Genomic DNA, 25931 nt, shown 5'->3' on the forward strand with positions numbered 1-25931 from the left:
GTTCATCATTAAAACACTGCGGGAGCTATCTGCACTCAGTGTTCACCATAAACTATATAGATGACACAGTTATTGATAATGTTAAGACTCTGTAGATGCTGGACCTGTTGAGGCTCACAAAGCTGCTGTCAACGTCTCATTTGAGCTCCTGCAAAACTAATCTGTTTGTTTCACCTGTAGATACTTAAATGCACCAAAGTACATCCTGCTGTGGTGCATTTAAATCTAATATTTGTCAAGAACAAGAATTATGTGTTATGGTCAAAAACATGTTTTGTGAGATCACACTGACCTTTGACCTTTGACCACCAACATCTTCTCAGTTTATCGCTGCAGTGTTTATGAAACTATGATGAAATATTTTCATCAACAACCTTTCTCCACGACAAAAACAAGACGATGACGAGCTAAAATAGATCGTTACAGTAAAAACTAAGATGAAATTTATGTTTGACTTTCACTGACGAGACTAAATGTTGGTGGTGGACTGTCGGACACTGACAGCTTGTAATGATCTTCAGATGCCTGATGAGCGACAGGCTGGTAAACTCCAGTAAATAGTCTGCACCAGGATGTTTGGGTTGGTGCGAGTTGTGAGCTGTAATTTAGCAGTAAATAATCAGCCATGTGTGTCTGACTGTGGATGGTGGAGCTGCTGAATGGATCTGTGGAGTCTGTTAGTTGCAGCGGTGGCTGTTAGCAGCTAGCTCCGCTCGCAGCCTAACATGTTGCACATGAAGAAACAAGTTATGTTTCTGCTTCTTAACAGTCACATGGATAAGTCAGAGTTTACAATGAACCTGGGGACAAATCCTAGTTGGCTCACATTAGTTATTTGTTGAGAGCATAAATAGAGAGATGTTGAGCTTTTCAGATGATGATCAGTGAGTGTGTGCTCGTAAATCAGCCCTTAAACCTGTCACACACTGCTGGAGACATGACACACACATTATTTTATACAACCTGTCGCCTTGAGTCTGATGTGTGATCCATGAATCAGCCTCACTGGATTAGTTTAAAGAGTAAAAAACAGATGTTTGTGCCAACTCAGAAACATAACGCCTCCGGCTATGACTATCGCCTGCATGGAGGCATAAAAATATAAAATGTTTGTTTGAGGTGCAGAAACAGTCAAATTAAAACTTTCCAAACATTTACAAAAATACTTGAAGATATATTTTTATTTAAAGTATTTACAGTTTGATTTCTTCCCACAGATGGCACCACATTGAAAATGTTTTTATGAATGACGTTTTGTCGGGATGATGTTGGCGATGCACAAACTAAAAGCACAAAAAAAAAGACACTTCACATTTTGCTTGTGACCTATACATGCCTTTATGATGAATTCAGCAGTCTACACAAAGCCGGCCGCACTAAATGAAATGAAATGTATGTTAGGCGGGTTGCACCGTGCACACAGCGACCCAGCTTCATCTGGGAGGAGTCGTTCGGCTCCACACGGCGCTGCACACTGAGAAAGCTGCCACGAGGCTGTCGGAGGCGTCTGGTTCTTCTTCTTCTGTTTCCTCTGTGTTGACTTCATCTTAATCTCTGCTGGCGAACTGCGGACAGAGGGAAGATGACGCAAAATAACAGTAATCAGACGAAAAGATGGCGACTCAAGATACACGTGTTAATGCCAAAAAATGAAGCTCACAGGTCTGTAGTTCAGTCCACATTTAACGCTTATAATGATTCAGTGTCAGCTGGGTTTGACACACTAATCATCCCTGATCTTTACTGGTATCTGTCTGTAACTGTACGTGAACATTCAGAATGATTTTCAGAGCGTTTCTCACGCATGTCGTTGTTTCGTGTGATGGCCATGGCGGCTCTGGCGCGGGGACCCTGCTGGGTGAAGTGGTAGCCGAATTTCAGGATGCTGGAGTTGTTCTCCAACATGGAGGCGATCTCCATCTCCACTGAGTCTCCCAGCTTCTGCCTCTGTGGGGTAAAGGTCACAGGGTCACAGGGTCACAGGTGTAACAACTCAGAACACACAAACATGTCAGCCATCAGTGTCCACAGTGGCAGACACACTTTGAGTCGTGTGTTTCAGACCTGGTTGTCAATCTTGAGCTCCACCAGCGTGGCGTTGTTGGCCATAGCTTTGATGACCGCCATCATGCCGTCTGAAGTGATGAAGTTGGACTCGATATTAAGACTCTGCAAGCTGGTGTTCTCCTGCAGCATCTCGGCACACGCCTGGTGCACATATGAACAGTTTATGTACGTCCACAGAAAGAAAACTCACCCAAGGACGCAAACATATTAATCACATGAGGAAACAGAGCTTCAGTCATAAAGAAGGGAGCTAACAGGTCGAGATGGGAGAGACGTACGACTGCTCATGTTTAAATATCTCCGTATGACGTCAGAATATGCTTCACTGAGAATATCTGTGTACTCACATAGGCCACAGGGTCGTTACTGCGGGTCGCAGCAATGCTCAGAAACTCCACGTGAGAGTTTCCCTTCATCGCCTCAAAGATCTCTTTCAGAGTGGGGATGGGAATGTCCTGCAGCATACACACACACACACACACACACACACACACACACACACACGATGAATCTCATCGACACATGACGTCAGGTTGAACCATTTTCAGAAACCTGTTGACGTCTCAGTGTTTCCTGTTCAGCTGACCTTGATGTTGTTGAGGTTGACTTCAGTCAGGCTGCTGTCGTTGTTGTGGATTCTCTCCAGGGTCTCCTCCACGTTGGTGGGGTTCGGCGGCTCATCAGGGAAGATCTTAAACGGATCAGGTTTCACCACACCTGCAGGAGACATGACATCACAGCTAAGGCTTCCCTCTGCGCTGTGATACGGCCGATCAAAGAAAATAATTCCTACATAAAACTGCTCACAACAAGGTCGAGTAACCAGGTCATGATTTCTGTAAAGAGATGTTGATTTTTTTTTTGGAGTTTCATTATAATGGAGAGAAGACAGACATCTCTGCGGCCGATATCTGCAACACTCTGTAACTCACGCCTAAACTATCCAGACTGATGCACAGCTCCACAGCTGGGAGGAAAAATATGTAGTTTGATTTGGGGGTGAACTGTCCGTCTAAGAAAACATCCTCCTTATTTAAATGACACAAACATGACGAAAAACCTCAACATGCTGCAGCCTGCGTCACGATGTTCAAAGACGTCCATGAAGTTTTTGAGTTTTTCTGTTTGTGTAGTTTATTTACAAACACACACAGTCAGTTTCTGTTCAGCACAATATTTATCGGCTTCTTAAATGTGTTTGATTTTGTCTCATCAGCTGTCAACAAATTAAAGTCTAAAGTTAAATAAGGAGATATCAAATCAAAATTAAGACTCTGATCATGTTCAGTGTTAGTTTCTGAATCATCTTCACTAATGAACAGATGAAGTTGTAGTTGAAATGACGTGATACGTACTGTTGATGCCCTCTGTGTTGGCGATGGTTCCCGTGGTGCCCAGAGCGTCGTAGTACTGCTTGTTGCTCATCAGTGTGTACATTCCAAGGATAGCTGCGAGTACAGGAAGACAATCACAATGAATACAGGATAAAAATATCTGATATCTGATCCGCTGCTCGTCCTCGACTGAGCTCTTGTCGTGTTTGTTGTTACTGTCCCTGCTGCTGCACTGAAACACACCCCGACACAGAGTCATGCACACGGCTGCATCTGCAAACCAAAATGTTTCTGAGTGTGAACCTCGTCATGCTGCTTCACGCTTTAGTTAAAAACTAAAGATTTTTACAACATTCTTCAACAGTTAAAATGTCCATCTTCAGGAAAACTGGCAGGAAGAATTCAGATTACACATGAAGTGTGAGGAACCTGAAAATATTCACAGTAGCTCCATAAATGTGTTGATACAATTCAGAGTTGTTCACAGGTTGCACCTCTCTCTCACTAGACTACAAAAAATATAAAGATGCTTCACCCTCTGTGTGAAATGTTCAAAAGATCAAGGACCTCTGTCTCACAAAGTCCTGCAGAGCCACAGGCTGCAAACTTTTTGGGGTCATTTATTTGACTTCTTTGCAAAGTCTTTTAAGAAGGAGTTTTTGCCCCTTTAACCGCACTGGTTGGGGTGCTGAGCCAGGTAGAGTGAAGGACAGGTATAACGCTCAGGTCGTCTCTCTGTCCACACAGAGTGAGAAAACTGCTGCTGCAATTGTGGAAATCTGAGAACATTTGATTTGTGGCTGAAGAATTTATGTGATGTTTTACATTTAGATTCAGGTTGTCAAACAGAGACGGACTGTGTAAGAAAATCTGGCAACCAGTCGTTCGTCTGACTGAAGAATTAAAGTCAAAGGTTAATGGTTCAAACTGATTTTAGTCCATGGGCCACATACAGCCCAGCTTGAGCTCAAGTCTAGACACGTAAAATCATTGCATCATAACCTGTGAATATGAACCCCTTCAAACTTTCCTTTTTTTAGTGTAAAGACGTTCATTTACAAACAGAAAATGAACAGTTGGCGAGATCGTCAGGAAAGTATCTGGAAATTCAACAGTATGTCTCCGTTTTTTCTGCTGCTCACTTTCATGATGTGTGTTTTTCCTCATAATTTTCCACTACAGTGAAGCTGTTGAAGAAGCAGGTGAAGTCATCCTCTGCCTTATGAACCATTTACAGTCGTTAGGTTTGTCGGTGCCTCAGCAGCAGGGCTCCACCCACATTGTTTAAGATAAAAGTCTGATACAGACTCTTTTGTTCTGAAGCTGCTGGCTGACAACATGTTGCATGTTTCATATCTTTAAATCTGACCACAGGAGGTTTTTATTGTTATTTCAGAGAGCTGTGTTCTGGTCGTGGTCGGGGTGACATGAAGTATCTGCTCACTGTTTAAACTGCTCCAAGTGTGTCAATATTAGGTGTGCAAAGTCATGTAGTTTGCCGGTTCTGTTCCCCGGGCCGTATGTTTGACACCCTGGTTTAACAGGTTAACTGTGTCATGGTGTCACATGTCAGTGCCCTGTAACCTGTCGGATAACTTATGTGTAATCTTCTTTCTTTGTCTCACCACCTGCTGTGTTTCATTTTGCTTTGTTTTGTTTTGTTTCTTTCTCTTGTTGTTGGTTTGTTTATTGATTGTTTTACACTAATTTGCAAAAGTCATTAAAGTTTCTGAGTCCAGGATGTATGACATAAAATGTTCAACCTTCACTGAGCTTTCTCCTCCTGTTGTTGCAGTGTGTGACCAGCAGGGGGCAGAGCTGCTGGCTCTAACCTGCCTAACTGTGTCACACACAGGGACACCACCCCTCCTCCTCCACCCCTCCTCCTCCACCCCTCCTCCTCCACCCCTCCTCCTCCTTCCCGTCAGCGGCTCCTGACCCGGTGTGGGGGACCATGGGAAGGGCCTTGTGAGGAGACAGCTGCCTGCTTTTGGGGGGGGGGGGGGGGGGGACCAACCATAAACACCCCCGTCATCCGGTTTGGCCCTCAGAATAACCCACAGTAGCTTTACAGCACAAACTAGACTGCAGTCAGTAAAAAGCTGGATATAGAAACATGGTGATATAAATAAAAGGTGGAAATTAAGTCAGCAGGGCGACTCTGTCTCTGTGAGCTCATGAAGCGGGTCGGCCGCACATTCAGCCGCCCTTTCAGTGTGTTTGCCAAAAGGCCAAACAAAGAGTGACAGAGGCTAACTGAGCTTTAATCCTCGGCTGGACTCTGTCCAGGGTTAAATCGGCCATCTCTCTGACAGACAGGCTGACGAAGGCGCACAAACAGGCTCCCCGCTCTGCCTCTGTGTCCGACCTGTCACACCAGTGTGACTGTGTCCAAACCATCACGCTCCATAAAGGAAACACACTTTACAATTTAATTTAACCTCATTTCTGACTCAGGGGTGAGGTACAGAGAGACGCTGGTATCAGATAATTGTGTTAAAGCCAGTCGTCTCCCTGCAGCTCCTCTCTGTACCCTCTGATCCCGCTCCACAAACCTCCTCCTGCATCTCTATTCTGTTATTCATCAGGGACAAAGCTTCAGAGTCCACAGACCAAACAGACTCTGCAGTCAGAGCGCTGCTCAGTGCCTTTTTTTACCTTTTCAAACCCCCAAACATGAAACAATGTGCATCTCTACTGCAGCTAGCTACACAGTAATCTGATCAACACATATGTACACAGACTGCAGGACCTGTAGGTGATGCTGTCAGCTGTCAGGACCATCACAGCCTCCTCTGCTCACCCTGCCAAAATTAAAATAGTTTGTTTTTCACAGTTGAATCAAAGAGCTGAGCCAGAAGGCAAAGCTTTCTACTTCCTGGTCCATCTGCGTCCCAACCCTCACCTATGGTCATGAGCTCTGGGTAGTGACTGAAAGAATAAGGTCACAGATACAAGTGTCTGAAATGAGTTTCCTCTGTAGGGTGTCTGGGCTCAGCCTTAGAGATAGGGGGAGGAGTCAGACATCTGGAGGGAGCTCGGAGTAGAGCCGCTGCTCCTTCATGTTGAGGTGGTTCAACATCTGATCAGGATCCTCCTGGTCCAGCTGGTAGGAGGCCCCGGGGCAGACCCAGAACACACTGGAGGCATTATAGATCTCATCTGGCCTGGGAACACCTCGGGGTCCTCCAGGAGGAGCTGGGAAATACTGTTGAGGAGAATACTTTGCTGAGCCTGCTGCCCAGACTCTACCCTGGTTTCTGTCTGGCTCATGTTTGACTTTCTGTTGTTATTTTGCCCTCTGAGTTTCACATGTCTGTTTCACATGTCTGTTTCACATGTCTGCTTTTGTTTTGGTTGTTGAAGCACTTCATAAACTCTGTTTTCAAATGTGCTTTATAAATAAAGTTATTATCATTATTAGCATTATTATAATACCAGTGGTTGTCTTCTCAGACAGACAAAATTGTGGTGTGAAAAAATTGTGACTCTACCACCATTAGCATTAGCATTAGCATTTTGTGAACTGCAGCAGTGGAAGAATGGAACAGAAACAGTGAGTAATGTGGGCGGAGTTTACTGAACATTCAGTGATGATGTCACTGAGTCAGATTGAACCAAATGGCTCATTTTTATTTGCGTTCAGCGACAGTTAGACTTTCTGTTTGTCATGTTGGTGATCCAGGAATAAAGCTAGTCTACACAACATGAATAAAATGTCAGATCTAAGATGAGGTCATATTAAAATAAAGAGCAGCTCGTCACATTAAACTGACTCTGAGCCTCAGGAAACATGAAACACTAAGGCTGGTCTGTCAGTGACCACAGCAGCTTCTGCCTGCTCTGTTTCCAACAGATACACGATCTGTCAGGCCCAGACACACCACGCCGACTCCAGAGACTGAGCAGTGACTAAGGCCTCTTCCTCGTCGCCTCACATCACCGTGTCTCAGCTAAAAAGTTGCACTTGAACACACCACACAGATGACAGCCGACGGATAGCCGACACCAACGTTCTACAACTGCATGAGAGGAAATAACTCTCATCACCAGCTGAGCTGAACAGCCAATCAGAGAGGTTTTTAAATGGATAAATCACTGACAGGCTCCGCCATGGCCAGACGCCGGCACTCAACAGGCTGAATCGGCTGTAAAAAGCCATCAGGGGCCGACGAGGGGCAACGGTGCAAAGACCAGGGCGACAGACGCTCACCAACGGTCGACCGTCAGCTTGGTGTGTCATGGCCGTTACCCCACCGTCCCCATGTTTCCTCCACCCTGCCCCCACTGCACCCATGCCCCCCCCACCCTCTGACGGGGGCAGGCTTATTTATTCCTGTGTTGCTGAGCGCGGGGAATTGGAGCCCGTCTCATGTCTGTCCCCGTCCGCTGGCCTGTGACACTCAGCTCAGTCTCAGGGTGGAGTGAACAACATGAAGCCGACACAGTAAAGAGATGACTGGGTCTGTATGATGGAACTCTGAGATCAAACACTCAGCTGTGTGTGTGTGTGTGTGTGTGTGTGTGTGTGTGTGTTCACCAGCACAAACTGATGACATCACAGGAAGAGAGGAGACGTGTCTCGGCAGGAGAAGATCAGGTGTGACTGATAACCACCATAGTTGGCCAGACATCAAACAACAGCGAGGCAGCCTACAGAGAAGAGGTTCAGCACTTGACAAACTGGTGTTCTCAAAATAATCTGGACTTAAACATCACTAAAAGCAAGGAAATCATAGTGGACTTCAGAAGATCTAGATGCACTGAGCACTCTGCCCTTTCCACTCATGGGGAGGAGGTCGTGACGGTAGAGAGCTTCAAATTCCTTGGTGTTCACATCTCAGCCGACCTCACCTGGACCACACACATCTCACACCAGGTGAGGAAAGCCCAACAAAGACTGTACTTCCTCAGGAAGTTAAAATACGCTCACACCTCTCATCACCTGCTCACCAACTTGTACCAGGCAGCCATAGAGAGAGCATCCTGACCTACTGCTGCACTGTGTGGTTCTCCAGCTGCACAGAGGAGAACAAGAAGGATCTTCAGCGGGTGGTGAGGGCAGCTGAGCGTGTTACTGGATCACCACTGCCGTCACTTACAGACATTTACACTGGCCGACTGGAAAAGAAAGCCAGTGGTATTTCCAAAGATCATTCACACCCTGGACATTCTCTGTTTTCTCCTCTGCCCTCTGGGAGAAGATACAGGACAATAAAAACCAAAACAAATAGACTGAGTAAGAGCTTCTACCCATGAGCTGTTACTGCCATCACCCCTGATATCCAGTGACGTGCACTGAACCAAATTGCACTGAACTGTCTGCACGAGTTGCACTTTTAATCTCTTTTTATTGTTATTTTATTTATGAATGAATGTATATATGATGTTTGCTGCTGCAATTCTGCCAAACTGTTTTTCATTGTTTTCTTCTGGAACAATGACAATAAATTTCTATTGTATTCTAACACGAGGAGCGACAGTGTTCCTCTGAGATGAGCCTCAGTCTTCAGTCCTGCAGCCAGCTGTTACGTCACTTATTACTGAGCTGGGATTTATTCATAGTACTAAAATAAAAGAAACATAACTGAGTAACACGTGCTGATTGGAGGGTGTGTGTGTGTGTGTGTGTGTGTGTGTGTGTGAGAATCAGAAAATGTTTTTCCGCCACACAGCATCAGTTTTATTCACTTCATCCCATTCACAACAGCCAGCAGTGATCTAATCTGTTAATATTTCAATACTGATCCAGCTCATTGTGATGAGCTATGATGCCAGAAACCTGATGCACACTGTAACCATGACGATGGCCCCTTTGATTGCTGATTGGCTGCTTGCCTTTGTTATGGTTTCACGTCCACACTCGTCTTAGTGTGACCAACAGACCTTTTATACAGCAGATACTTGACATGTCAAAGTAAGAAAAGCACATCATTAATGATGGCTGCGTTCCATTTAGAGTACATCCTGGTATCGTGCACTCAGGCTCATTGGAACAGCTTACTAATACACTTAATGGAATGAAGCCCTCGTTAATGTCTTCAGTTTCACCTGTGATTTTATGATGAGACAAAATGTCTGCTGTGAATGAGGTCCATTACAGGAGCTGATTTAGTCACAAACTATCAGGTAGTTTCTGTCCTGTAGTGTCCACTTCACTCTGACTCACACTCAGCTGGTTTGAAGCAGTGCTGGTGTGCGTGTGTGTGTGTGTGTGTGTGTGTGTGTGTGTGTGTGTGTGTGTGTGAGTGTGTGTGTTGGCTCACTGCCATGGTTTACTTAACAAAGTCAGTTTCACGTGTGGTTTTTTATGCTTTGACAAGTCAAAATGTCTGCCATGAAAAGGGTCTCCAGTCAATCAAATCAAAAGCCTTGTTTTCACCAAGCGATTCAGTTTCAGTTTGTTTTGATTCAGTTTGGTTCAGTTTGTTTTGATTCAGTTTGTTTTGATTCAGTTTGGTTCAGTTTGTTTTGATTCAGTTTGGTTTGATTCAGTTTGGTTCAGTTTGATTCAGTTTGGTTCAGTTCAGTTTGATTCAGTTTGGTTTGATTCAGTTTGGTTTGATTCAGTTTGGTTCAGTTCAGTTTGATTCAGTTTGGTTTGATTCAGTTTGGTTCAGTTTGGTTTGATTCAGTTTGGTTCAGTTCGGTTTGATTCACATTACAACGGTTATTTTTCCATTTTCATGGTGAAACGTTGTGAATGGTTCCAGTAGAACTGTCCCATCTTTTCAATACACAGTTTATCTACAGTGTGTGTTTGTCCAGGCCGTGTTTGCCCAGTGCATGCTGGGAAAGGCCTCAGCCTGGGATGAATGGATGGATGAATGGATGGATCGAGAGCTGCTGCTGTTGCTGTTAATCACAGTGATAACACCCAGTGATGTTTGTCTAACCTGCGATATCGCACATCTCTGCGTCGGTGGCGTTCTTCAGAGCCTCCTCCAGCTCCGGCTCCAGGATCACCTGCTCGTGTTTGGGAATCTCTGGTGCTGCCTTGGGCACGAAGGTTTTTCCTGGAGAGACAGAGAAATGAGTTCAGGGATAAAACCAGAGATGAAGACAGTCAGAAATAAGAAAGAACAAAGTGTGAGACAGAGAGAGGGGACACAAGCACATAGAATCAGTCAGTGTTCAGTATCAGTCTGTTTTAATGGGTTTTCTTCAGTCTGAATATTTTAACCTGTAAATGTGTCTGTGTTTTGGTAAAAGCTCCGTTCGGATCATGTTTCCCAAAACACCAGTAAGCCGGGGCTTATCCAGATTTGTGGAGCAGCTCTAATAAACTCTGTGTTTTCCACTGGAGCTTTCTTATCTTTTTATTTCTTCATTCATCTTCAATTTCAAGAACTGCTCTCAGACAGGACAGACGTGACGTGTGTCCCTGTTTGCTTTTCTGTGTATCAGATGAGCTGCACAGGAACTACAGTGCAAATATTCAGAGCCACATTGTTCCTGCTGCAGGTCTGGACACGTCAGCCTGTGGGACTGTGATGGCAATGACCCTGAAACTCAGTGAGCTGCAAAAACCCCACACAGAGCTGAGAGTCAGAGTCTGAGCTGCTGTGCAGCGGTGCAGCTCGGAGCATAACACCGCCCGGCTCTCTGAGGGAGACGGGACAGGGTCTGTGGGGATTCAAGCAGCTGCAGGTCCTTGTTGTTAGATAAACATGAGATGACATTTTCTGGCGGTGTATCTAACTGACAGGACGCCTGCTCGCCCACCTTTCTTCTCCCCGGTGAAGGGCACCAGGTCCTCCCTGTCCGGGTGCTCCATGGCCTCCTTCTCCAGGTGCTGCTGCAGGGCGTCGCGGTCAAATGGCCCCGTCGGGCTCTTCTTCGTCTGGTCACGCTGTCGGAGGCCAGCGGGCAGCATGGCATTCTGGGAGAACAGGAGGTCAAATGTTATGTTGATGTGCCATTAAGAGCAGAGAACATGAGAGAATGGATTCACTGTTGTTTCAGAGCCTGAATAAAGAGTCAGGGGAAAAAGTTTCAAATGTAGGTGCAATGTTTTCATGGCTCTGATCACTGACTGCTGACTGATGCTCCTCTTTAAGACCTGTCTGTTGACTCTATGACGTATTCACTGAGACCTGTTTGTATAAAGGTGCGTTCATGGTTCTGCAGGTTAAAGCAGTTTGCATTGTTTTCAGGGTGAAACTAACAACACGTGTGACAGAGTTTGGAACGTGTGTGTGGGCGAGCTGAATCAGACCAGTCTCTGCACTCGTCTGAAGCATTTTCTCTCATCATTTTAATTTGGGAAGTTTTGTTTTGGCAACACTTGTGTCACTGGTTGAGAGAGCCGCTTGATTGCATCCTTCACTTGATCTTTCGCCCTCCTTCTCTCGCTGCTCTCTTCTTGTATGTAACTCATTTAATGACTGCGTGGGCCCACTGAGGGGAAACATTACAACATGTCTCATCTCTGAGCTCCTTCATCCTGCAGCTTTTTGTTTCACTGACACTTAACAAGCGTCACCACGCAGACCTGAGGGAACAAAAACTGCAGGGCTTCTGGAGCTCAGGCACCAGATCTGACCACTGAGGCCCTGCGGCAGCGGAGACAGTGACCTGAGGGCGACCACCTGGCGGGGTTAGACAAAAGGAGCGCTCCTCCTCGTTACCTCGGGGTCCATCTCCTGCAGCTCATACTCCAGCTGATCCAGCTCCGCAGCACTGAGGCCCTTGAGGATGGCATCCTCGTCAATATCCCTGGGGTCCGACATGGCTCCTGAGGGTCCGGCTCACATGCACACACACTCACTCATACACACCGCAGCACACCCCTGGGCGAGAGGGCACTGTGAGGAGGAGACAGGAGACAGACAGAGGAGAAGCACAGTCAGTTACTCTGGTTGGTGTTTGTGTCGTCTGCTCATTAAGAGCCTGAAGACTTCACTCAGTCTGAACCTTTGTTTCTACAAAACAGTTACTGTCAATAAAGTTACATCTTACTGTGTCTGTATCGTACTGCGCAACATATTGTTAATGGTGTAGTACTCGTATAATGTCATATCATGCTGTTGTGTGTTACGCTGCATTCTACACTGAAAGGGGCTCCATGTGAAATTCTGTGTGTGAATTGTCTGCATATGGCTCTCAACATGGAGGTTGCTGAGCTGGCAGCTAGCTGCTAACGATGCTAACTCCATGAACAGTGCTGACAGAGCTAGCGGTGTCAACCAGCAGCTCAGTCTCTGGAATAAAATGTTGGCAAACATTGGTGTCTTTTAGCGAACAGTTGCTTTTTCTCCACACAGGAAGTGACATCATTCTCTGTGTAAAGATAAAGGGTAATAATGGCGTCCTGAGCAAATGAATTAATCTTGATGCTCTGGCTGTCACACACTGAACCTTTGACAGAGTATCGTATGTTATACAGTAGTGAACGGTATCATACCACACTGTGTTTGTATTGTGATGTATCAGCAGTCGAATGAAGCTCACGGTCAGACAGCAGGACGCCGCCTCGTTTTCAAACTGTTTGACAAAATGAAAAATATCTCTGTCCTCATTTTACCTGGGGGAGGGGGGTTCCCTGGAGTACCACTGTCCCTGCCAAACAGTTTGATGATCGTCATCGAGCTTATCGGCTGCTTCACAGAGCTTCAATAATGTGCTGATGATAATAATAGATTCATTTCCGATAATAAATCTGCAGTACTCAGGAGGGTGGTGTGTTTAATATGCTGCGCGGCCTCCAGGACACGGACTTAGATAAGCCTCATTTTCACCTTAAAACACGCGGGAGGTGAAAACCACCCACTGATGGGCTGCAGTCTGAGAGGCGGAGAGGCAGAGCGAAGCAGAGAGGTGAAGAAAGTGACTGTAACTCTAAACCGTTAGCTCACCACACACACACACTAAAAATAGCAGGATGGAGAGAGGAGAGGAGGGAGAGTGCAGTCCCTTATTTATCAGTGACCGACACTCGCTCATACAGTAGTGGACACACCCGAAACATATCTGCACCCAGTGATGAAAAACACACAGCGACAAACAGCCTGTTGATACAGCACATGTTCTCTCAAACCAGGAAGTAGACAGTCCCTCAGAGATAAGTGAGGGCCACAGTGTGAGTAATGCAGCTATCAGGTCTGTGAGCTCCATGTTTTCTTTTTCAGTCCAAATTTCATCCCAACTTGGCCAGAGAAGAAAACCCATCACAGCTCAGGTCACACAGTGTGGCTTCATTCAGCCTGCAGCGTCTGTAACCACAGGAACCAGCAACATCTGAGATCTGTGATGGCAACAAGACTCCATGCAACTCTGCACCAGTTCGCCAAACTCAGAGAAATCACACCTCTCTGCACGATCGATGATGTCACAGCACAAATTATTTACTGGAGAAACAACCATTTAACACAGGGGTGTCAAACATGTGGCCTGCAGGCCAGAACTGGCCCATCACAGGGTCTGAACCGGCACACTGGCTGACTCTGCACATCTCATACTGATGCTCTTGTGAGGGCTTTGACATACAAAGTTTCAGGAGTTAAACAGTGAGCAGATACTTCCTGCTGCTTCAGAGGCTTCTCACCAGAATACAGTGCTCTGAAAACACAACAAATTCTTAGGGACTGTTTGTTATTTATGAGCAGAGGAGGTGGTGCAAAAAGGGGAGGCATGACAAATAAGTTTTAATCATTTGGGAGGGACTTATGTTTTATACTTTGGCTCAGGGGACAATCATGCAAATTTAAATGGTTTCATTTTGTGTTTATTTTACCACAGATTTTTAAGAATCTGTTTTCTTTCAACATGTTGCCAAAATGACATCATCACAGCCAGGAACTGTAAAAACAGATGTTATTAAAGACACCGAGGCCTTGGTGTTTTCAGAGTACTGTGCTCCAGTCTGGTGCCGCAGCCTCCATGTCAAGAAGCTGGACACTGCATTCAACGCCGCCCTGCGGACTGTCTGCGGATGTCTACGAGCCACCCAAACAGACCACCTGCTCCTCGCTGGTGTCGCTCCAGCAGAGGTCAGATGAGAAGCAGCCATGCTGGCCCTCGCTTGAAAGGTCCAGACGAGTGAATCCCATCTATTTACATGAGCGCTTGCGTCCAGGCACCCCTTCGCTACACACGCCCAAGAACTGCTCCGTACAACATCATCTAAAACCTCCAAGGCTGCCTGGGTCAAGGCAAGATGGACCATCAAGGCTCTACCACTATATCGAAGACCCCACAGATGTTCCCAACCAGCACCTGCCCTGAAAGCTATGGACAACCCTCAACCGCCTGAGGACGGGCAAAGGACACTTTGGGGCAATGATGCAAAAATGGGGTCTCACTGACAGTGCCCACTGCGAATGTGGGGATCCACTACAAACTGTGGAACACACAACAACCAGCTGCCCCAAACACCAGCCACCAAATGGTGATCGTGGTCTAATTGACCTGGACGGACGATGAAACACTGGACTGGTTTGTCTCAACGACGCTGAAGGTCTAAGGACGTACACCAGAAGAAGAACGCTTCCGTCAGAAAACAAAAACCAAATCTGATCTTAAAATGGTGATATTTCATCAAAATCACTTTATTCTATGTCGAATTTGGCCAAAAAAGAAGCGTTTGCACGACAACAGTGAAAACTTTCAAACATCAAGGGCTAAGTTTTAAAATCTAATAACTGCTTTAAGGCGGAGGGCGTGTCGTGGATCGTCCTGCAGTCACTCACATCTAGGAACAATCTCTGTAACTGTCAGTGAGTTTCTAGTTTCAACCATGAACCTGTGTTTGCTGTGACGGATCAACCTCCTGTACAAAGTCAAGGCCTGATACAGTCCTGAGAGACCACAGTCATGAGATCGGGTTTCCTTGACAACAGCACAGAAGCCTGGTCGCCATGGAAACACAACTCCTGAGTGAAACACAAACGACGTGACCATAACCTCGTTCGTCTGATGGTCAATGTCACTGATCAGATTACGCTTTATTAGAGAGGACACGCGTGCGCGCACACACACACACACACACACACACACACACACACTTGTACTTCTATCTTTGTGAGGACCCTCATTGACATCATGCATTCCCTGGCCCCTAAACCTAACCTTAACCTAAATGTAACCTGAACCCTCAAACCAAGTCTTAATCCTCAAACAGGCCTTTGAAGAAGCAAAGGCTGACACACACACACACACACCCACACACACACACACACACACACACAGGCTGATAAAACAATACCTGACACGAATCAAAGAATGATATCTCAGTGTGTGGATCTGTGACGTGTTCTCTCTTTGAATTTCTCACTTGTCATGTATGAACACATGTAAAACCCATTATCGACATTTGACCTGAGACAGACTGAGCCGTCTGTCAGAATTTAACAGCTGCCATGAGGCTTTGAAGGCAGCACGGCTGAGACTCAGTCGTGATGTGAACTGTTGTTTTATTTTGATATGAATAAAATCAGACTCAGTTGTTGCAGCAGCACGAGGACACAAATGAGTGCAGATAGATAGAGAAAGTAAAAAGGTAATAAGAGTAAATAAACCTAAATCAGTCCTACAGACAGTCTGCACTGTGAGAAATCTGACAGCCCACCCATGGGCCCTGCTAACGCGAGTTTTGATAATCATAATGTGTAAAACAGCAGCTGTATCTGTTGATGTTTACTCGTATGACATATTGTTGGAAAGCTTGGCGCCTCACAGTGCTATTAATGCTGACCACCTCAAGATCCAACCACCACAGCAGCTCAGTAAACACTTCTGTCAGACAAACAACACACAAACAAACAGTTGTAACTCACCTATGAAGCCTTATTATAACCACAGATGGATATGATCCACACAGACAACAGTCCAGATGATCTAAATCAAACACATGACTCCATCCACAGATCTCCACCAGCTGCTGCTGCATCCTTTCACACCTTCACATCTCTCCACATATTATCCATCATGTCTCTGTCCTGCATGGAAACAAACCCAGCAGGTGGCGGCCATGATGGAGGCCAGCTCCTGACCTTTTGATTGACACCTCACTGAGCCAATAGGAGCTTCCACTGCTGTTGTTATGGCCTCGATAGCCAATCAGAGCCTGAGCTGAAGGAACACATTTCCTGTAGTTTAGAGGTACTTAAAGAGCCAGTGATTGGCTCCCTCACAGAGGATTATGGGTGTTGTAGTCAGTGCAGCTCCACAGCAGTTTTGAACCCCTTACTGTCACCATAGGGCCTGTACAAATGACAAATACAAAGCTTTTTCTTAACGTATGAAAAAAACATACAAGTTCTGTAAAAATATCTCTTCATAACTGAGACAATAGAAACCGTGTTAAAACGCTCCTGTGTGTCTGCAGCTCCTCGCCGACACCGCGTGGCTCTAATGCGTAAAGCCAATGACACAAACAGGGATCACTCAGAAGAAGATGGAGGAGATTTAGAGGATGAGAGGAAGGAGGCTGCAGCTCAGAGGACCAGGTGGAGGATATTTCTACACAGACTCACTTTTTATCAGGGATCAAAGGTTTTATTGGCCTTCACTCCTCCGAGCTGAAACACAGCTTCGATCAGGTAAAAGGTCAGATTTCAAAACTCTCTACGACCTTCATGACAACAAAACCACCAAGATATGATTCCATGGTACGTCTGTGTGTTTTTATTTCAGTTTGTGATGTGGTGAGGTGACATTTAAAGGTACACTATGTATGATTTTTACAAAACTGGAATTACCGCCTCGTGGTCGTTTGCCTCAGGTTGAAAAACATGGATGCTTCACACACAGAAGATCTATACAACCAGCACAGTTTCAAGATTAGAGTCACCAATTCAGTATCTGACCAAATGTCTCCCCTTCTGTTCCTGAGATATGACGTTAAAACATGATGATGTCACAGTCAAGCTGACCTTTGACCTTTGACCACCACATTCTAATCAGATCATCCTGAAGTAGATGTTTGTGCCAAATTTGAGGAAATTCTCTCAAGGCGTTCTTGAGATGTCGCCTTCACGAGAATGAGACGTACGTACGGACACCTGGAACACAGAATGCATCCGGCCGTGACTATAGCCGGTATGGAGACGTAAAAACACTGCACGGACAAGTGATGCGTCTCAGTCGTCACCTCTGACCCACCATCAGTATGTGCTGGTGTGTTTATCTGCAGAGACTCTGCTCTGTCTGGAGTTTATTACTGTCTTCTTATTTTCTGTGTTTGGGGTGTTTGTGGGCGCAGCGTGCAGGTGAGGGCGGGACTTTATGAAAAGGTAGCGACCACGTGTCAGACTGTGAGAAAAAACACTGTGGACAAAGATCATTTGCAAAACCAGAGTGAACCCTGGATTCAGTTTGGCTGGTGAAAGGGTGTAAAAACAGAAACCAGTGAATCCTGTCCATTAAACCTCCAGGTGTAAAACTCTCTCTGGTGACCTCTGACCTTCCTGTGAGGAAAGGTAGGAGAAAGGGAAACACATACTTGAGCTTCACTAAAAATTTTACTCTTTGTTTGAGTTATTAACATTACATTAGTCGGAGTCTGAGGTCCTGCCAGGGGAGTAACGTAGCCCAGTACACGCTCTTAAGGCCCTGACACACCAAGCTGACGGTCAGCCGTCGACCAAAGTCGGGCCGTCGGTGAGCGTCTGTCGCCCTAGTTTTTGCGGTTTTTCGGTGGCGGAGCTTGTCGGTGAGAGAGATCACTCTGATTGGCTGTTCAGGTTTTATTTCCTCACCCCTGTAGCGAGTGAATCTGCCTGTAGTGAAACCGGGGCTAACCGGTGCTTCCTCCTCAGGCTCCACTTCACTCAGCTGCCCCACAGACCCGCTGCTTCTTCACACTTTAACCTGAATAACAAACCGGAGCTAGCTGGGAGCGGCTAGCGGAGCGTTAGCCGCAGCATGACCGGAGGGAAGCACAGCCAGTTAGCCTCCGCTAGTCTCTGAGCTAGCCCCGGCTCTCCGTTTGGATCCAACCGGAGCACCGAGCCCTGGTTTGTTATTCAGGTTAAAGTGGGAAGAAGCAGCGGGTTTATCGGGCAGCTGAGTGAAGTGGAGCCTGCGGAGGAAACACCGGGACCGTCTGGATGTAATAGTCCGTGGAGGTGCTGCGGTGCTCGGCTGCACAGATAGGAAACCCCTCGGCTGACAGGATGTACCACTCTCTCACTCCGCTCTCTCTCACGCAGGCGCAGAACGTACGTGCTACTTGGCCGTCGGATGTAGTCCGTGTAGTGTGTTCAAATGCAACTGACACAGGGCGACGTGAGGCGACGTAGACGACGCAACAGTTGGCTTTCATCACCGCTAGTTCTTTGATGTCGGTTTGGTGTGTCTGCACCTTTATGATGGGGCCTAATGCACGCCATTGTGTACATGACTCGTCACATGATCAGAGACTTGACACTGGATGACATCAACATACATATTTTCAACAATCATCACTGCATATCTGTGTATGACAAAAAATACCAAAGAAAATAAGAAATTATTTATTAAATTTAACAATTTTAATAGTTTATTTTAGTTTATTTGGAATAAGCATATAGTTTGTTAAATTTTTGTTACAGATACTGTTGATTTTACAAAAAAAGAAAAGAAACATGATGGAGATGGGTGTCCATTTTTCAAGGGCATATATACTGAATTGCACTGATTTTAATTTAACACAGGCAGATTTCCAAGTTGACCATCACTCATAAGGGCCCATTCTCCACCCAACACATTGTTGGAGGGCCCACTCTCTCTATGGGGCCCCATGTACAACCACACTGCCTGCACTGTCTATATTTACGCCCCTGTGTCCTGCTGTGTCTTATAGAAAAGCATCAAATGATGTCATTTAAATAAAAAATACTGTGTCTCTGTGGTCGTTTATCAGGATACAATTTCTAATTTTTTTTTCTGGTTTAAATCTGCTTTATGGAAAAATGATGTAAATCTCCATGTTCAGACAGCAACTCGTCCCAAACTGAAACATTTTGATTTGAAAATGCTAAAAAAAAGAGTAACTCTCTGTATCAGATGACAATAAACCCATAAATCTCCTGTGTGACGGTGTCTCAGTGTGTTTGTTCTCTACTGTATTGAACTTGGAGAGCAGTGTGTGACTTAAGAAGTGAATGTGACCCACGGCTCCATCCAAACGAGGCTCATGTGATTTGCCTGCAGTCAAGCCTTTGAGCCGCGCTTATTGTTGAATTAAATGCATGGCTGTTTCCTGACACTCGAGCTAAGTGTGAAGGCTCAGACAACTGCACACCAGCAGCCTGCCAGTCAAGGAGCCGAAGAATACCTTCACATGTGCAGCTTCAGACAAACGTCACGCTGAGCACAGTGTTTACTCATCTCATACTGTGACTATAAATCCAGATTACATTGATACTCTTTTATTCTGAGGGGACGTTTATCACCAGCAAAGGTTACGTTATCAGTGAACTGAGTGGCCTGTGACAGATAAGAGTAAATGACTCAGTGGTAAGCTGACAAACAGCCCGGCCCTCCGCTGTCTTTTCATTTGTTGTGACATTTGGTGTGACACGTTCCACAGAGCAGGAAGCCTCCCACCACACTGGAAACACACTGGATGGTTGTGAATGTGCATCTGTCACCAGCAGTCCCAGCAGGATTTCTGTATGAACCACAGTAGACTGGGAGTGGAGGGCTGTCACCTGCTGCTGCCAGCTGGCTGCGGACGTTCTTTTTCCAGTTTAAATCTCAGCTCGTCCTGCACCTGCAGTCACTGTCTGTGTTATGGCCGTGACTTGTTCTAAGCCTGCTCATAAATTTATGCTTTTATTGGGGGGTGGGTTAATGTCAGCGACGTATATGATCTTTAAATATTCAAAGCGTGTGAGAGTGTCAGGTGGTCTGATTTTACCCTCAGTGTGTCACAGGTCTAATGTTCTCCAAACACCACCGACGTGTGACTCTTCTTAACACGCCAGAACAGAATTTCTCATCATTACTGCGACAGTCAGTAAATCATTTTAACATTCTCCTGAGATAAATGTCATGATTACAATTATCTGGGATGGTGAGGGAGCGGGGGAGGGGACGAGGGGACACAGAGTTAAACAGGCAGCTCAGTTAGATTTAATGAGAGCTGTGGGCTCATTCTGTGACTGAAGTGGGCTTTGATTAAACTTGGATGAAATTAAACCGAGTGTGAGCAAACTGAACTCCTGCAGTAAGAAATGTGCTCTGTGAGTGTGAGCTTCACTTCAGTTTATTTTACCAACTTACAGCTGGATCAATAGCTGATCAGAAGATGAATCAACCTCACAGCTCACCTGAGAGTCAGAGGCCTCACACTCCCAACACACACCTGCACAGGTGATTTTACGTTCGCTTCCATCCAATGTAAACAGAGTGGGGAATGAAATATTTGTTTCTGGTGGCATGTGGATTTTAACTTTGTTGAACCTCTGACCTCAACCAACAGCAAAGACGTCTGTGTGAAGGAGACACTCAGTGTGTGTCCAGTCACAGTGAAGTGGAGCTACAGTCCCAGCTGGACGAGGACATCTAACTGGCCTACTGTCCTTGTCCCAGTATACAAGCACGGGAGGGGAATCCATTTATTGAGCCAAGTATGTGCGACTCCTCTACGATAGGTGGAGATATGCCCCCTTTCAGCTTGTTAGTATTGGACCTTTTTCCTGTTGACCTATTACGTCACAGACCAAACAATGGACAAACAAGTTAGCTACGGTTAGCTAGCAGCTAACTGCTACCATGGTGGACAACTTTACAGCTCTGTACATTTGGTCCGTCCAAAAAGTCACAATGCCAAAGCAAGTGTAACATATAAGCACAAAATCTATAAACAGAAAGTAAAGATGAATTTGGTTTTTATACACGTTGCTGGTCGCTGCTGATTGGGTCACAGCTCTGACACACCCAAACACAACCCTCAATGCCAACAATTCAATGACACATGTTGCACCCTGTTATGAGACTGAACGTGTCCCTGATGTGTCGGTGCACTGCTGCATGAAATGGCCCTGCACCAAGGCTATATATTAAAGGCTGGGACTCTCTGACCCCATGACAGTCACACGCACAATGGCACTGCAGCTGTGATGTTGGAGGGTTACAGCAGATGGCGCTAGAAATAAAGTGATGTTGTTTGCTCAGGTGCTCGTAAGGCCTTGACACACCAAGCTGACCGTCAACGTTTGGTCGTCCATGAGCATCTTTCACCCGAGTTGGTGTGTCCTTCTACGTTGAGCCTCATCTGTCACCATCAGCTTTATTTGTCTGGATCAGCCTGTTGAATCAGCAACGGCAATGGAGGAGCGCGTCATTGAATGACCTCCCTCTGACTGTGAGCTGAGCTCAGGTGAGGAGCAGAGGAGCGTCAGTGAGTAAAGGAAGAGCTACAGTCCAGAGGGAGTGAGACCAAACCAACTTGTTCCATGAGGTCAGATTATTTTTCTCTTTAGCAGAAATGTTTCCTGATGGTTTGTGTTATTGTTCACTGGCTCACGGTAAATATGCTCTGATTGTGTTGTTCATGTGCTAACTGGCTAACTAGCATCAAGACGCTCTTCCTGTTTTCCTTTTTCAGTGATGGATACAGACGACCGCCGTCTGCTGCTGTGGAGACGTATTTCCTCTCAGCAGGAGCAGAACGGACGAGCTGATTGGCCTGGAGTCCTCACAGTGTGTTCAGTGCAACTTTTTGACCAAGACACGGCAACATCAGGCGATGTGACGGGGGCCTTCGTTACCACTTGTTCTCAGAAGTCAGTTCAGTGTGTGTGGGCCTTTAGGGTGCACGCGGCCAGACAGAACTTTTTGGGTACACTCGAATGGGTGGCGGCCGACGTACAATTCTGACTGCAGACGCCTCAGTGACAAAAATCAATCATCCACATGTTCTGTGATACAGTGCCAACTATTGAGCCTTTAACCAGATTTCACTCTGCCTGTGTTTTACTCCGATGATATGACGCTATGACTTCTCCTCTTTCTAATCTCCCTGCCCTGCACTCAGCTCAGACACAGGATGTGATGTCACGGTTCCCACGAGGGTAATGAATAAATATTAATCAGAGCGACCCCAGATTGTGAATCTGTGGGAGGGACGCTACAGTTTGTTGAACTGAAGTTGGACACAAACAACATTAAAAAATCTATTTCTAAACAGGTCACATGACGACTGTTCAACATCCGTTCAGTCGAAGTTGAGCAGAGGTGACCTCTGACCTGCCAGAGGTCACACCAAAACAGGAAACACATGCTTGAATTTGTCAGGTTTCAGTAGAAGTGAGGCAGAGAGTATTTTCTGGACTGTAATGTGACTGTACTTTAACTGTGTGAGGTGTAGCTGAGCTTCATCATCAGAAGTTACAGCGAACAGGTAAAAAATCTCACGGACAGCTGCTCAGATTCTTCTGTCCTACATCTACAACCAAATGTTAAGTTTAGTGCGCGAGTGCTTTGGTCAGTATTCACAGATTTCATGCTTCATTCTAGTTCAGGATGCACTGAGCGCCTGCTGAAGTCTGTGAGAAAAGATTCTTATTTTGAGTTCAGTAAAAACATGTGAGCTCGTTCAGTGTCTTTTGTCCTCGTCCATGAAGGAGCTGCAGCCACTCTGTGTCAAAAGCAGCAGTGAGGAGTTAGTGTGTGTTTTATAAGGCACAGACCATTACAAGGGTTTAGATTTCACAGTGACAAAGGTTATACACTCATAAATGTTCCGGAATGATTTACACGCCGCTCCTGTGCCAGGGCGTTTGATTTTACAGGAGCAGAAAATAAACTTTGAGGTCATTCCTCGTGTTTCACTCATCTTTGGAGGGTGCTCGTCTATTTCTGAGTGTAATGGCAGCAGATTTTATTATTTTTTTTAAACGACCTGGGTGCACCCTGACAGCTCAGAAGATTTGTCACCATCTGCAGGTTGCCTTCTCCACATCTTACCGCCCAAGTGTAACATTCCAAATCTGCCCTCAGATTAATTTTAGCTTCACAAGTCAGCTACTTCCAGCCGTGTGAATCCTCCAGGGCTTGGGTTGCTCCTTAAAGACGGTATCGAGCACCACTGAGGCCCAGAGAGAGAACACTGGCTGCAAACAGAAATTTATAAGTTGGAAGTTAAGTTCAGCTGAGAGCTTGTTCGAGCTGCAGCGCACTGAAGCAGATATTCATAATGAAGCAATAAACTGAATTATTTTTCCAGACACACAGACAGTTTGCAGGTGGTGTGTGTCAACACAAAGGCATGTTTTCACACTGTGACTGAGCTGAATCTGCAGTAAAGTCCACACTTTACAGATGTCATACACTAATGGATCCTAACTGGGCAGGGTGTGCAGGCGGAGGGCAAACCTAACCCTCCTTCCCAGTGTCCAAACTCTGCAGCCCCCCTGAGACAACATCTCCAAATCCCCTGTGACGAATTAACGGCACAGCGATGAACAGCTATTGGACGGCTTAACCCCTCCGCATACCACACTGATAGCTTCATTTGAGCGACAGCATTTCAGTTTTGGGCTGCAGAAGCCTCCCACAGGGTGACACACACAGTTTCAGCTGGAAACTCAACTCAGCACCAGAAACAAAACTCAGTCCAGTCTCCAAACTTCTGCACAGAAACATCTGATCTTTGGACAACAGTTCAGCAGCTTCTGTCATTCATCCTGCAGCTTTGTCCCACCTCAGACACACACACACACACACACACACACGCACACACATAGGAAACGGACCCCCCCAAACAGGCAACCCAGAGAGAAAGCTTAAAGAGTGGAACCCCCCACAAACCCCACAGAGAGCGAGAGAAGGAAGCAGCCTCACACTCACCTTCACTGAAGCGCAGTGCTGAAGCCCCTCAGAGAGGCAGAGCCTGCAGTTAGAAACCCCCCCTCCTCTCTGTCTCTATGTCTCTCACTCACTCTCTGCCCCCCCCCCCCCCTCCTCTCTGTCCTGTGTGTCAGGCTTCAGGCTCTGCTGAGACAGCCATACTGACCAGCGGCACTTTGAGAAGTCAGCATTTTATTATTTTGGCTGGGGGGGGGCATGAACTCATGTTCATCAGCCATTTAGTTACACTGAGAGCAGACAGACACACAGAGAGCAGGGCTGACACCTGCTGGTCTGAGCTGCACACTGCACCTCTTCCTGTCTCTGAAGTGTTGCACTGCTGGAAAGTTGCTCTTCTCATAAACTGTTGTGTCTCTGCAGTAACAACACAAGTACTGGTGGAAACTGGTGCTAAATGACCAGAGAAAACAGAGACAACAGGCTGTGGCATTCGCTTTCCTCATCTACAACTACCAGAATGTACTGCACTGGACCAATGAACGCTCCCACTGGTGGGTGACGTAATGCAGTGCTGTGCAGGTGCTCCAGTGGAAAAGAAGAGCATCTTTTTTGCATACACGAAAAAATGTGGGCGCACAAAGTGCACCCTGCAGGGAGGTTTGTGTCTGCAGCTTGAGGCCTGAGTGCACAAGATTTATAATGAGGTGCTGATCACTGGCAGCAGACTTGATCATAGAAAACAAGTGTCACACACTCTGACGCATTTCTTTTATTCTGATGATGACGTTTGGGCCTTTGGGTCTTCTTCACCATCAACAGTCACACTGAGACACAGGTACACTCACCTGTTTTATGGTCCACACCTTTGTCACACAGCAGATGATGGTTAGATGATGAGGCCACACCATCAGGTCGAGCAAAACACAATGTAGAGCCCTCAACAACAGTTAAACAGTTAAACAGATTATGGACGAACCAAAAACTGGTCTCCCTACCTGTGGGCTAGCTCTCCACCCACAGTCAATCTGTATTGCAATTTATCTGTCTGTCTGTATATTATGGTTTGTGTTTTTCAATGTGTTTTTCACTGTTAGTGCTTGTTTTATTGCTACTGCTCCTTTTTTCTTACTGTGAAATGTTGTACTGTCTTAATTTGTTTTTATATTAATGGGACTACGGATGGAAATTAGCGTCAAGCTACAATCCGGCATCTTTACATGTTTTAACATGTTCATCAATGTGCACTGTCCCATTCAAATAAACAAATAAATAAATAAATAAATAAACAGGTTTAAAGTTTGGCAGCAGCGACATGAATGGCTGAAGGAGTGGCGGGACAGAGAGAGAACTGTGAATGAATATGGCATAAAGAAAGTCTTCCTGAGTGAACTGAAGCTAAACTTCATTTAGCTACACGCGGTCTGCCCCGGGGCCTCCTACCAGCTGGACCAGGAGGATCCTGATCAGATGGTGAACCACCTCAACATGAAGGAGCAGCGGCTCTACTCCGAGCATCATCATCTCCCGTCCTCCTCCCGGCTGCACCTTGAAGTCCCGTCTTTAAATATCACAAACAGATCAGAGACAAGGGACGACCCTGGTGGAGGGACAACACCCGCTGAGGACATGTTTGACTTTGTGCTCAGTATTTGGACACAGCTCTCACTTTGGTTACACAAGGACCGGATGGCTTGTAGCAGCGACCCTGGTACCTGTGTTACCACAGCACCCCCATGGGCCATGGTTGTAATCTACACGTCTGATTGTTGACGCCACTAAATCCCCCCAAGT

At 46.0% G+C, this 25931-nt stretch overlaps 1 protein-coding gene across 1 annotated transcript; it reads right to left on the bottom strand.

The window, feature by feature from the left end:
• Nucleotides 1-1163: 1163 nt before the first annotated feature.
• tmod4 (tropomodulin 4 (muscle)) lies at nt 1164-24338 on the bottom strand. Its single transcript, XM_033641210.2, has 10 exons — nt 24180-24338; nt 12032-12208; nt 11127-11283; nt 10298-10417; nt 3423-3515; nt 2654-2784; nt 2415-2522; nt 2065-2208; nt 1803-1947; nt 1164-1565 (listed from the first exon to the last, which is right to left on the bottom strand). The coding sequence occupies exons 2-10, from the start codon at nt 12131-12133 to the stop codon at nt 1543-1545; spliced, it is 1023 nt and encodes a 340-aa protein (XP_033497101.1). The 5' UTR covers nt 12134-12208; nt 24180-24338; the 3' UTR covers nt 1164-1542.
• Nucleotides 24339-25931: the final 1593 nt, after the last annotated feature.

Source organism: Epinephelus lanceolatus, chromosome 10 (assembly GCF_041903045.1).
Source record: "Epinephelus lanceolatus isolate andai-2023 chromosome 10, ASM4190304v1, whole genome shotgun sequence".
Classification (NCBI taxonomy): Eukaryota; Metazoa; Chordata; class Actinopteri; order Perciformes; family Serranidae; genus Epinephelus; species Epinephelus lanceolatus.